The 13,710-nt window shown below is 36.4% G+C and overlaps 1 protein-coding gene across 10 annotated transcripts in view; it reads left to right on the top strand.

The window, feature by feature from the left end:
- The window catches only part of LOC139977174 (uncharacterized), a 43,970-nt gene that overhangs the window by 15,823 nt on the left and 14,437 nt on the right, over positions 1–13,710 (top strand). For 9 of the 10 annotated variants that reach the window (XR_011796454.1, XR_011796453.1, XR_011796449.1 and 6 more), the window contains exons 3-10: positions 4,259–4,529; positions 4,898–5,197; positions 6,201–7,996; positions 8,325–8,527; positions 8,965–9,041; positions 11,873–11,934; positions 12,125–12,185; positions 13,249–13,572. Coding sequence is in view for 1 of the 10 variants with exons in the window: in XM_071986405.1 (XP_071842506.1) it covers positions 4,259–4,529; positions 4,898–5,197; positions 6,201–7,996; positions 8,325–8,527; positions 8,965–9,041; positions 11,873–11,934; positions 12,125–12,185; positions 13,249–13,572 (3,094 nt within the window). In the remaining 9 variants the exon portion in view is untranslated. The remainder of the gene's footprint in view (positions 1–4,258; positions 4,530–4,897; positions 5,198–6,200; positions 7,997–8,324; positions 8,528–8,964; positions 9,042–11,872; positions 11,935–12,124; positions 12,186–13,248; positions 13,573–13,710) is intronic. The other variant, XR_011796455.1, reaches the window with a different exon arrangement.

Here is a 13,710-nt window from a genome sequence, read left to right as displayed (position 1 = left end):
TTTAACCTTGCGCCAACTTAATATAATATGATTTGAACATTGGAGATCGACGGTGACGTCATTGCTTCACTTCGTTGGGGTGGGGGGGGGGGAGGCTGCAGGGACGCTATCATTAGCAAGCTACACTGTAGCCAGGAAAGTTAAAATTGCTGAAGCAAAATAGGGTGTAGATGGAAATTTCCCTGTGATGTACACATTCCTGTGTAGTGAATCAAGGCCAAGCGTAGAGTGAGATCTTTTTTATTCACAGGCATATGCGAAGTCTATACACACTCCTGTGTAGCATATCAAGGCCAAGCCTAGAGTGAGATCTGATCGAGTGTGACCAATGTGATGCACGGACGTCATGTCTTGATGTAGGTCGGTCCTTAGATTCAAATTTTCTGGCAGGAAGGGCCAACGTTTCAAGCACTCTATCACAGAAACTGCAATTCATCATATGGCAAGGCTTAATAGTGAAATACAAAGACAAAAGATCATATGACAGGAAGGACTGGCCCCCATTTTTTACTAGAAAATTCCTCTAACAAACAAGTCATAACAGAGCTTGTGGTAAAGCCTGCCAGAGACCACAAAGGGAACAGTGTGCTCCTCTTTAAAGCAAACAATGGGGCTAATGATCACAAGCAATGAATGTCTGCTTTATTGCCTGCCTAAATTTTGTTAAAACAAAATCAGTATGATCAGCACCATCACTTATATTTACCATTTGAGTTTGATCAGCTGCTGCAATGATCTACTCACATTTAACTGTACAGTTTACATGCAATGTGACCAAGGCTGCAGCATATTCCTTAGTAGCCCTACGGTATACAGTACATGATATCTCAAAATATGAAACATGGATGGATGGAATAATGGATGGATGGATTGTTTACTACTAGTATGTGGATAACTAATATTGAGTAGATGATTTCTCATATATATAGTGGAGGGTCATTTGAGGTCAGCAGAAGTCACAATGTCAAGCCAATTAAAATATAGTAGCCCAACAAGGAAAATTGAATGGATGTCAAACTTAGCAGGTGGATGTCATGAAGATATGAATCACAGTGTTTTTGGTTCCTTGCTTTAGCAAAAGGAACCTATGTAGTCAGCTTGGCATATGTGTGTGTCTGTAACACTTGCTTGGGTGCACTGTAACTCAACAAGGTAAAGTTGAACTGATATCAAACTTGGTATTTAGATTCGCCATAGTGAGAAGGGGGGCCCTATTGTTTTCGCTGCTTGTAAAGGTCACCAAAGGTCAGTTAGGACCAAAAAGCCAAAATAATAAACAAAGCAATAACTCCCATTGACAGGGTGTGACATGTTTGTTTTAGAACTAGTTGTAAATGGGGCAGGGGATCGTTTCAACCATAACAGTCGTGTGATCCAAGGTCATCAAAGGTCAATTAGGGGTCAAAAACTAGTATTTCTGCAAAAGCTTGAGAACAAAATGTCTGAGTTACGCTATTGTAATCCATTAGTCATCTTTGTGACAGCTTCAACCTTCTGTTGACCTCTGGTGACCTGTGTTAGTTTCTTTGGTTATTTGAATTCTTGTGGCCATATTCAGATCTCAAATGGTCTTCCGATCAAAATTGTCCATGGGTTGACCCGTGTGTGATCTTCGGGTGTAAAGTTAATCAGAGGTTAAGGTTTTTATATAAAATATGCTAATTTTTAATAGGAGATACAGGGCAAAGAAAAACAGTTTGTCAATATTTTATAGAGCTCTGTGTTCTATAGACGAAACGGTTATTAAGTTATTAGGCCCCAAAGGTTGGATTTGATACCTTTTTAGCAATAACATTGTGTGTGTACATTGGAGTGCATAACAATTATGCGAGAATGTGCACATCAATGAGGGGAACTTTTTAATAAAAACAGTCATGTCATCCAAGGTCGCTTATGGGCAAAAAATCTGCCCCACTTGCTCAATTTTTGCAACAACTTCCAATTACGAAATATAAAATAGCTGATATATTGGGACCAGTTGTGAATGAGGTAGGGGCACATTTTCCAAAATAACTGTTATGTAATCCAAGGTCACCAAAGGTCAATTATGGGTTAAATATGTTTTTTTTTTGGACTAGTTGTGTAAAGGGTAAGCGATCGTTTCCAAACATAACGGTCATGTCATCCAAGGTCAACAAGGGTCAAAAACTCAATCTCCAAACTGATCAAAATTGTCTATGGCTGACCCCTGTGTGACCTTCATGCGGTTTTGTTTGGTTTTGAGAGGTGGACCTCTGTTGACCTCACATGACCTTGGAATAGTGCCTCCAGTGACCTGTATTAGTTTTTTGTTGTTGAACTTTTGAATTTGTGTGGCCATATTTTAAATGTCCATGGGTTGACTCCTGTGCAACCAAAGTTATTAAGTAAAGTTAGGATGATTCTGCAAGTTTATATAAACAAATCTAACAAAAGTCAACTGATTCTCAAAAGGACCAATCATTGATTTGTGATATTTATGGCAATGATATTGTGTGTGTACATTAAACCCTGAAATAACAATTTTAGGATAGTGCTTCTAAAGTCCTTATAAGCAAGGAACCATAGTGCCCTTGGGCTCTTGTTAAGTAATAAGATGAATCCTGCTTTAATGAAGGTCAAAAATGGGAAATTCTTGTAAAAATACTCCAGCCAGTTTCTTAAACTTTACACATGCAGTTGACAATGCCATCTAGACAGAGTTTGAAGTGGGAGAGGGAGTCTGATGTCCCCATGAAAGAGGGGTCTCAGACACAGTATTGTCCACCCCTTGGATAATTTCTTTGGGTTAGGGGTTAGATGCAAAATGTGTCTATCAATTCCAGCATTCTAACTGCATTGTGCAGTATAAGATTTCATGTTTTTGAACAGACTGTGGCTACAGCCCTGCACATACACCAAAGCAACTTGGAGGACGTTCTAGATTAGTTTTGTTAGAAAATGACAGACAATGGCTACAGTACGGTCCTCTGTACACACATTAAAGCATGTTAACTGTAGATGACATCCAACAGGACCAAAACCTTCATAAATTTGTAAAACGTCACAAATGTGCAGTGTAGACTATGTACACTTAATAACAATAAAGCCCTAAACATCTCAATACCTCTATGTATTAAAATATATTGTAATACTTGACAGCATCATGGTGTTTTGCTTCTTCTGCCACATTGCTTGAGCAATGCTCTTGACATATTTTCTCTTGGTACTACAGGGAATCGTTTACAGAATGTAATGTTTTGTAGCCTCAAAGCATTTCAGCTTCAAATTATGAGGCAATTATGGCTTAATCTGGTGCATTAATCATCTGTGTTTACATCTCATCTGATAGAAGGTTACATCTAGGTGTCAACCACAGTTTTGCTGTAACCACCTGACCTACTGGTTCCAGAAATGCTTGCAAGCAGTAAAGTAATAAACAAAGGATGTTAGGCATCTGAAGTTTAGAGAGCTCTGTGCAAACGTGACCAGTAATACCACCAGTAGCCGGAAGTGTCTTACAGTTTCCTTCTTACCTGGCAGTAAAGCCTTGATTTGACAATGGAGTTAGAAAAGTCAAACAGCTTAGATTGAACTGTTGCAAAGATATTGTTTGCTTTGAAAGTACTATATATTATACAATTGTGAAATCATATCAAGTTTGAAAGGTCTTCTTTCAGTGAGCAGATAGCTAGTGCTCTTTTAACGATATTTTGTTTGTTGGAATTGGCTTTAAAGCACTGTACATAATGAAGGATATACATATTGTTTGTCCTTAAATCATTCTGTAAAGTAGAATAGATCAGTAATTACTTTTGCACATTACACTCTGTGCAGTGAAATGTCTGTTAACAACTATACCCTAAATAATGTACTTTCTTACTTTCTTATTAGATAGAGGTCATAGGTCAGTTCACCTAAATATCAATAAGTTTTAGAAACAAATGGGAGAACACACAGTTAACTTTAGATGTGGTTCTGTAGATTTTCTTTCCTTCCTTACAATATATGTGATGTACAGTATATCCCATTAAGCCGTTCAGAGGTCAGAGGTCAGTAGCTGCTTTGACTTCATTTAGTATGTTGATCTTCTGTGCGAGAAACCAGAATCTTACTCTCTTATGTGGAGCTCAAGAGAAGTTCAAGTCTCAGATGAGCTGTTGGTTACAGTACATCTCAAACATTGTCACATCTCAGAAATCTTCTGACCAAGGCTAGTCTAAAATGAAAGTTATTGATGTGATTAGTTGACAAAGAATAACTAACTCATTGGATTGATTGTTGTTTCTCTCTTCCATAGGCATCCATCTTCACCTTCAGCCATCTCAAAGAAGAACTTTCTTCAAAGCTTACCCAAACTGACTGTGGGAATTTAGGCCGCTACTTTTCACTACCACCCGATCAAGTGAAGACCATTATTACAAGTCCCTTGTACTCCAAGAACTTTCTGCTTGCCCTTGAAGAGAGAGGATACATACACCCTTCAAATGTGAATCGATTAACTGATGCACTCACTGAGCTGAAGATCAACCATACTCACTTACTAACAGAGACGTACATGAAGCTGAGAGGTAGGCCAATAATCACAAGCTCTCTTGTAATTATGTCTTTTGCTTCACCTTTGGTACTTCCAAAATGCACTTACTTAAAAAGCCATACCCCTGCCCCCAACTTGCCCTATCCCCTTCCCCACCCCTACCCCCAGAAAGATCCCACTTTAAGTATTGATACATAACACAGGTGGTGATTTATTCTAGATGCTGGCAACCAAAATGTGCACACCAAAACATAGTACTTACATATGTACATATGTACAAGTGAGCAAAAGTCACCCTGTGCCATGATGTGGATTATGCATTTATCAGTGTGCCTGTACGTATCTGTGGATATTTAACAAAAACTGGAAACTTAATTTAATGTTTTACCTTAAACATTTCAGATCAAGAAACTGAATACGATAGATTCCTCGCCGGCCTCTCTGCTCATTTGACATTTTCCATAACAGTGAAACTGTGTGATAACTTTGAAGTTACTGATAAGAACAAGAAGACAGTTATCTCCAGTCAGAATCCAGGACTCTCCTTCCTCCTGACAATTGATAAGATGGGTATCATTAATCCTTCTGATGTCAGCAAATTAGAGACTCCTTTAGAGGAATATCGTCTTCTCCAGGCAGTAGCTAAGATACACGAATACCAGTCCTTGGCACTTTCTGACAAAACAAAGGCACAAGATGAAGGTATTGTAAATTCATGTGTATGTTACAAACCTTACACCCCACTGGTACAAGTGTTGTGCCAGTTTTAAGGAACATTCCTGACGTAAGACTTCATAGCTCGAAAGCAGTTAAACACACAAAATGCACTCATTATCTAAAAATCATATGTGTGGATTACAGGATATTTTAGGGATAATGAAGAATGAGATGTCAAAATATGTTTTGAACTGAAGCACATTGATGCAACTCACAGCTTCATAGCATTGTCTGTTGTTGAGAAATATAATAATGTAGGTTTTCACTTTAGTGTGATGAGTGCATTGTTCTACTGTGTAATCTGTGATGTCATACAGTGACTATACCAACAGCTCTTTCTCCTGTAAAATTAAAGTTATGATATTAATCCTTTGAAAATGTTTTAGTAGTGTCCCAGGAAGCTGCAGTTTGCAGTGTACTCAAATGACTTCACAATTAAACACTGCTCCTAATTATGGAGGAGTCCTACTTGATCAGTGACAAATAAATAAGGACAGTATCAATTCTTTCCATTTATGACAGCAATCATTGTGCAATGTTTGTCTCTAAAATAAAATAAAATCTTTAAATTTGGATTTTTCAATAGTGGTACATGTAGTCTTTGAAAATAAATTGCAGATAGAGAACAGTATCTGATGGTATGAATGAAATATAAAAACATCTGCGTTTCCAATTGTTTCAAGTCTGGATGTATGAAACTATTTGTTATTGCTGTTTGTATTACTGAGTAATTTTTAAACTGACTAGCATGTTTGAGCAATGACACATGTCTTAGTTTGTGTTAGGTGTGAGTTACCTTTACATTTGAAGATTATACTACTGTAGATGTTACGAAAGATACAGTGTTACGAGATTGCCCAAACTATTGATATCAAAGCACACTTGTTTTTCAGTATGGTAGATGTTCTTTATATTGTCATAAATTGTGAAAGATTTTAACTTGTTTCAATATAAATTGAACTGTGCTTTCTGTTTCCTTGTTTTAAAGACAACGAGAGCTTATTCCTGAAATGTTTACAACAGAAGATGAAGAGTTGGTTTGAAACAATGACTCCTGTCCCCTGGATGAAGTCTTGTCAATGGAAATCTAATGATCTCTTTATTGCCAGCCGCTTAGTCTTAACAAATTCTGGTTCAAAAATAACTAGCAGAGAAGTTGACCGAAAATGTAAGCTGCACTACCTAGATATCTTTACTGATGAAAGACTAAAAGCAGAGACTCGAATCATTCTGGAAGGACAGCCAGGCTCCGGCAAGACAATGCTCTCCTCTCAGTTGGCCTATGACTGGTGTTGTGGAAAGCTTATGGATATCCCCATGGTCATCTATCTGCCCTTAAAAATTGTTGATGACATGACAATTATTCAAGCTATCAAGATGTTCTACATCCGTAAAGGCATTCCCATTACAGAAGAGGATATTGAGTCTATGCTTAACAGTGGTCAGAAGAAAGTCTACCTCATATTGGATGGGTTAGAAGAATACAATGGTGGAACCAAAGATGGAAGTCCCTCAGAAGTCATGAGAGTAATGACAAAGGAGAAACTGTCCAACTGCATTGTAATAATCACAGCTAGGACAGATTATGCCAAGCATCTACCTCCAGGTCCAATGTTGAAGATAGGAAGCTTCGGTGAGGATGAGAGGGATGAATACATTGAAAAAGTCTACTCTGATGATGTCAAAAAGCAAGAAGAAGTAAAGGAATTGATTGATAATGTTCCATTTATTCTTGATCTTTGTAATGTTCCACTACTCTTTGTGCTGTTAGTACATAACATTGATAGATTAGGAAAGTTACAAGTTGGTCAGCTCGACAGGGTTACTCCGTTCGTGAAGGCCATTGTAGATATTCTGTGTTCTGTGCAGGATGAGGAAGACACCTCGGGACATCTGTCATACCAGCAGCAGGAATCAGTTCGTGAAGAGGATGAGAGCAGATTAGAGAGTGAAGTATCAATAGAACCCCACATTACGTTGGAGGAACTTGCATTTAATGGCCTCTGTAAAGGAAACCAACAATTGTTTTGGCAGAAAGACTTTGTGGATAGAAGTGTCACTAATAGCAAAGCATGGATAGATTCTGGGATACTTGTTGTTGAGGAAGGAACTCCATTTAATTCCCCTGATAGAAATCTTCAGACTGACTCAGGCAGTGGAACTCCCCAGACTGATTCCATCAGTGATGAGTCACTGAACACATCTAATGTTACTTCAGAGGTAAAGAGAGGGGTATCCCCTGATCCTGATCTCTCAGCATCTGTCAGTCAATCAGAGAGAAAACTAATATTGGAATCGCAAGAGAAGAAATCAAAACCTTTGCAGAAAGGAAAAGCTGCAAAATATGTCTCTTTACAGGTTAAATTCCTTCATAAGTTAATCCAAGAGTGGTTTGCAGCAAAGTATTTAGCCCACCTCTTCTGGGGTCACAAATCAACTGAACACCATTACAAGTATCAATTGTTCAGAGAACACCTGGCTAACATAGACCCAGCTGATCTCCATTATGTCTTGCGCTTCACTTGTCACATCTGTCCTCCCAGCTTTCATTTCATTGCCAGTTTTCTAATGAGAGACTTTAAAATAGGAGATGGGGAGATTCCTGATTACATCATGAACTGCATCTGTCTTTGTTTTGCTGAGCATGATGAGTACAAAGGACACAAGTTCAAGGACATTGTCACCGAGATCTGTAGAAGAGAATCCATCAACTTCAGCTCTGGAGATAGTCGACTGCTGCTGAGGTCAAAAGTTTCTATGGTGACCTTTGCTTCAAAATCAAAGGTACAGTCACTTTTTTTTAACACTTTCCATTTCTAAAAGTAACTCCATATTCCTTAACATATTGGTAGCATGAAGATGCTTGATAAACATTTTAGCCCGTCGAAAATTATGCTTGAGTGACTTCCCAGTAATATATACTTTATTATGTTTTATGATCAAGTCAGTGTTGAATTGGTTCTCTTAGTGAGTACATTTTTTACCCCAGTCCTCTATTGCCATTGTACCTTCCCTTATTCCACGGGGCATTTAAATTTCTCAAATAGACCCTCTGTTATCTGTGAATACTGATGTCAGGTTTTAATGTGTGAAACACTCTGTTCATTTTTAGGTTCCAATAAAGCGTCTGAAGTTTTCAGATGTGGTTGAAAAAGTTACAGACAAGGCCCTTGTCTTACAGGACGATGTATGGCTTGGTATATTAGAAACTCTTGAGGCTATTGAAATGGATCGATGGGACCAGAAACTAATCGACAAAGATTATGAAGACCTTCTAAAATTCATTTTAAATTGTAAACATGTTAATGCAGCATGGTAAGTAGAAATTTAATATCTTTCGTTTATTGAAACAATGAAAACAAAACTGAGAATACATACCTACATGGACATAGAGACAAAAATAGTTGAAGATGAATATAAGTAAAGCCAACAGGAAAGAAATAGTAACTGTTGGTATCTTTCTGTAGGTCACACAGAGTTCATTTGTAACTGTTTTGTTGTTTACATAACGGACCAATGTATGCATTCCTATTTCATCAAGATATAGAAAATATATGCACATTCAATATTACTTTTATGAAATATATACAATGCATGGAGAAAAAAGGACACTATGCATTGTAAACACTCATTAAAACCTCAACAGTGAAATGAACAAGTAAAACACATGGTTCAATATTTTAACCTTTGCTGCTAAGAACTTCTGTATATAATAACAGTGTATATTGTTTCTTCACTTTCTTTAACCCTAGTTTACTCTTTCCAAGTCCACCGAAGGATGTGACAGATGACAAGATTCTGAAAGCCTTACAATCCCGAAATATTTCAGGTACAATGTCCCTTACCCAACTCGAATAACTATTAAGTATTCGCTAAGTATTCGCTAAGTATTCGAATAGCTATATAGTTGGTATTTCAAAAATTTAAGCATTCAGACTTTAGAATAACTAATTGAATACTTAAAATAACTATTCCAATAGGTATTCGAATACTTCTTTCCTTCGAATGCTTAGAGAATGCTAAATATAGCTATTCCAATAAGTATTCGAACACCTATTTCATTGAATGCCTATTCGAATACTTATTTCCTTTTGTAAGATGGTCAGCTCTTACATAAAGTTTTGTTTTGTACCATAGTTTTACTTGTTTATTAGGTGCATTGTGCACTGAACAGAGGGGCTATACATTTGTACAGTATATTTGTATGTTGTCTTGTGGATTAAAACCTCTACACTTCTACCTCTTCTAGGTTGCTAGGCAACTATCTTGTTCTTCCTGGAAATTAGCTCTCACAGGAAATGGGGTCTGTGTGTGTATATTTTAGTAACAAAGGGAGTTTTGTGAGGGGTATAACGAGTTAGGCAGTTGGCTATAAGTATCTGAGCAAGGCAGTTGCAAAAGAAGAGAAAGATAGTTTTAATGGCTGGATAGTTTGTTTTAAACCTTAATTTACATAGTTCAAGTTACTGTAGTCCTTATCATTTTATGGAAGTTGTGATATTCAACTGACAGTCTGGGACACTATTTTATTATAAAGGATATTATTTTACAATAAAGTATATTCCGGGACACTATTTCTTATAAAGGACATTATTTTACTACAGAGGATATTGACATTATTTTACTGAAGGATACCCTGCGACACCATTGCTTATAAATTGAAGGATAATACTTTGTTGGGATCGGACATTCATAATACCATTTTTTGTGTTTAACTATTTCTAATGTTGTGGAATATCTGATGTCGTGGAAGATATGATGTCGTAGAATACTTGATGTCACCAGCAGGCCAACTCACCAGAACAGACTTTTAAATTAAGTGTATTTACTTTAACATTTGGGTGTGACCTCACGACTGTAAGTTATTTTATTTAATTCTTTGACTGGGCCCAGATCAGCTGAATATTGTTTGTTATTCATAATTATAATTTCTTTTGATCCAATCCGGTTGAGTTTTCCAGTTTTGATGTATCTGCTCTGTGTTTGGTCTTCCAACCAAACCCAGAGTTCTCTGATCAAGAACAAACATTTTTTTTCAGTTGCTAACACCCTTACACTTTGAACAGCGCAAAAATATTTGAAATATACCGCGGAGGATTTAATAGCTGAAGTGTTTCCAAAATTTCATCGATCATATTCATAAGACCTACTGTTTTAGTATTCTGTGCTTAATACTCCATTTCAAATAGATATTTATTCCTTGTGAATGTTATTCAACTTTTAATAGCAGATTTAATCAAGAAGCTAGGACAACAAGCTGGCCAAATTCCTAACTCTCCTTACTTGGAACTAATTAGCATACAAGTATTCAATAAGTATTCAAGTAAGTATTCAGAAACCTGTTAAGCCTTCATAACATAACTAATTAGCATACAAGTATTCGAATACTAGCGAATAAGTATTCGAATACTAGCGAATAAGTATTCGAATAACTATAAGTATTCGTCAGAGCCGAATTATTTAAATGAGCGAATACTTATATGTAAATGAGCTAAGTATTCAAATAGCTATTCCAAAAGCTACTCGAATACCTAATCGAATAGCTATTCGAAGAGCTATTCGAATACCTATTCGAATACCTAACAGGTATTCGAATACTTAACTCATTTACATAATTCGGCTCTGACGAAGGCTTATAGTTATTCGTATTAGTATTCGAATACTTATTTTGTACTGTGTGTTATATGGTAGATTTTCTGAATACTAAGGAAATCTTTGAATACTTATTGAATACTTATCGAATATATTCGTGTTAGGTAAGGGGTCACTTAGTAATTAATGAATACCACTTTTGTTTGGTTATGTAAATTAAGTCCCATGGTAGCATGTTGTAGGTAAATACTTACCACACAGTCAAAGGAAGTAATGTGTAGTCGACTTGACATTTAAAACAAGTAAAATCTACATTGGTTTTCTAACATCTTTGTTTGAAGCACTTTGTAATGTACTCAAAGTATAGAGAAATAACTTGGATCAATTGAGTTTTTACTCCTTGTCAAAGGCAACACAAATCTGCATCATATTGATGGTGTAAATATGGGTGAATTTAGAGCTATACTGAGTTTGTGAGAAGCAGTTCTCATTTGAGATAACTTGAGTTACTGTAAAGTCTGAATACTTTGTAGAAATAACAAACTTCTCCAAAACTACAGCATCAATGAACTTAAGCATATATGGCATGTGGATTCACTTTACATTGATGAGTGCAAGAACCCTTTTGTTTTCTTTGTGGAGGTCAAAAGTCTAGAAACCTTGTCACAACAAAAACTCCAAGTGTAAAGGGTGGCCGAATTTTTGCACTTCTATGTAGATCCAGTAGTAAGTTGGTTTTCTGGTTGTTTAATGTACTTGATATAAAGAAGATCATGAGAGAGATCAGACTGAGGCTATTCTCTGATTTTCATTTATCACTTACACTTAATTTCTGCAAGCATAACAGTATTTCTCACAAATTGGTAAACAATCAGTTGTTACTTTTCAATCAGTTGTTTACCAAACACATAGTTATTTGCAGATCTAGTCTACAACAAGATGTTACTGCAATTTCTTGGCAACAAAATGTCACCATTTAGCGAATAGTAAAATCATTAATTTAAGAGAATTGCAGTTCTATTTGCAATAACCACAACAGTTATATGTGATCAAATATGCTCTTTGCAGTTGAATGGACCATTGGAGCCAATGTAATTCACACTTTAGATGTGCACACTGGAAAATGGCCGGTGAGATAAACATAATCTTTTCTTGTTTTTGTCAAATGATAAAGTGTTATTTGTTAAAATGCAAATTTGTAAGCATTTTCCATCGTATATTTGTTTTGATTGTTGATTTGGAGAAGTTCTGTCAGTTACCAGCAAATCTAAATTGATAATTGTTTCTATTGTATTTATCTGGAATTATTTCTTCCTCCAGATGGAGTTTAGACTACACAGTAGGAGCTCTAATGAACCATCAGCAACAAAAGCAGTTACAGGTGTGTCTAGCTTAAACTTATTTATTTTAAACTTTTTGATTCACAGTACCAAGGAGATGGTGGAATAACTCTTTTTTAGAAAAGGGATCATGATTGACTTATTGAAATTGAGTTAAGAAGAGTTTTACAAAGTAAACATTTTATAAAATATAATTGAAGATGTAATACTGTAGCAATAATGAATAATTGAATAATGTGAATAACAATGGCAGCACTAGCCTTTGACATAGTTTGTAGTTTAGTAGATAGGCTGAGATATGGCAATCTTCAAAGCCTGCAATCTTTAGGGATATAAACATAGTTCCTGACCTTAGTGTGGAACTATCCAGGATGAAAAATGAATTAGGTCTTAGGTAGCATTTTGACACCCACATAGCCACATGTAGAGAACACGCTTGAGCTGGTAAAGTAAATCAGAACAGTGATAGCCTATGTGTGGTAACACCATAAACAGTGTGCTTCATTAGATTCAAGCAAACGTGCAATGGCACATGCCAATCTAGTTGGATCGAAGTGGAAAGGGAAAGTGACATTGTGTGACCTTTCTCTGTTATATTTCACACTTCTATCACACTCTGAGTTACCTAACATGATCAGTTAAGATTGTTTATATTGCATAAGCTGGCTATTAACACATGTAGCACTGTATACCGACAGATGTGATACCCTTTTCACCATTTGTTCAACATTGTTTAATGAAATCTTTGATGATGCCTGAACATACAATATCTGTGAGTCTCATACAGAACCATACATAAGGTGCACAGATGGTAAAGCTATGTCTAACTGTAATACTCAGCAAGTTTATGGACTTGAATTTGCATAATTTATATGAAAGCTTATGCATTAAATAAATAATAAGGTCAATGGCTCAATAAGGAGTTGAACCATGGAGCTATAATGACACACTTTAGAGAACAAATAAACATAATTTATTGAGGCAACAGTGATGCTAGACTACACCGATTGATGTTAAAACTATATAATTGTCGATTACTGGCATGTTTGTTTTGTAACTAATTTGTGGTGCTATTCATGATATTCTCTTTACACTCATCAATAGATATAGACTTGGACACATCTCTTAGCATACAATCTTTGGTTAACAAGGAAGGAGGGATTCTAGAGATACCAGGGACTGGCGTTAGACTAGAGATTCCTTGTGGTGCTATTGAACAGGAATGCTTGATCCAGATGAGAATCATACCAATCAGTTTTCAAGAAGAGTCTAAATCATCATTTACCAGTAACTCAACAGTAGTAGTGGAACTTCTTCCTGATAATCTGAAGTTACATCAGTTAGCAAAACTCACCCTGCCTCACTGTCTGCAGTTGAAGAAAACTGGTGAACGTAAAGCCATGGTGTACAGCAGTCACCATGCTAAAGGTACTGTATATATGTAGTGTAGGAACTCGTGACTAAGCAGACATGGAAGAGACACCACACCCACAGTATATGTATACTGGATGTATTGTTCATTCCTGGTAAGCAGCATCTGTCACACCTACCAAGACTATATTGGTG

This window comes from Apostichopus japonicus, chromosome 12, assembly GCF_037975245.1.
Source record: "Apostichopus japonicus isolate 1M-3 chromosome 12, ASM3797524v1, whole genome shotgun sequence".
NCBI classification, from domain to species: Eukaryota; Metazoa; Echinodermata; class Holothuroidea; order Aspidochirotida; family Stichopodidae; genus Apostichopus; species Apostichopus japonicus.
The sequence above is the reverse complement of the archived record's forward strand: the minus strand, read 5'-3'. Positions and strand labels throughout refer to the sequence as shown.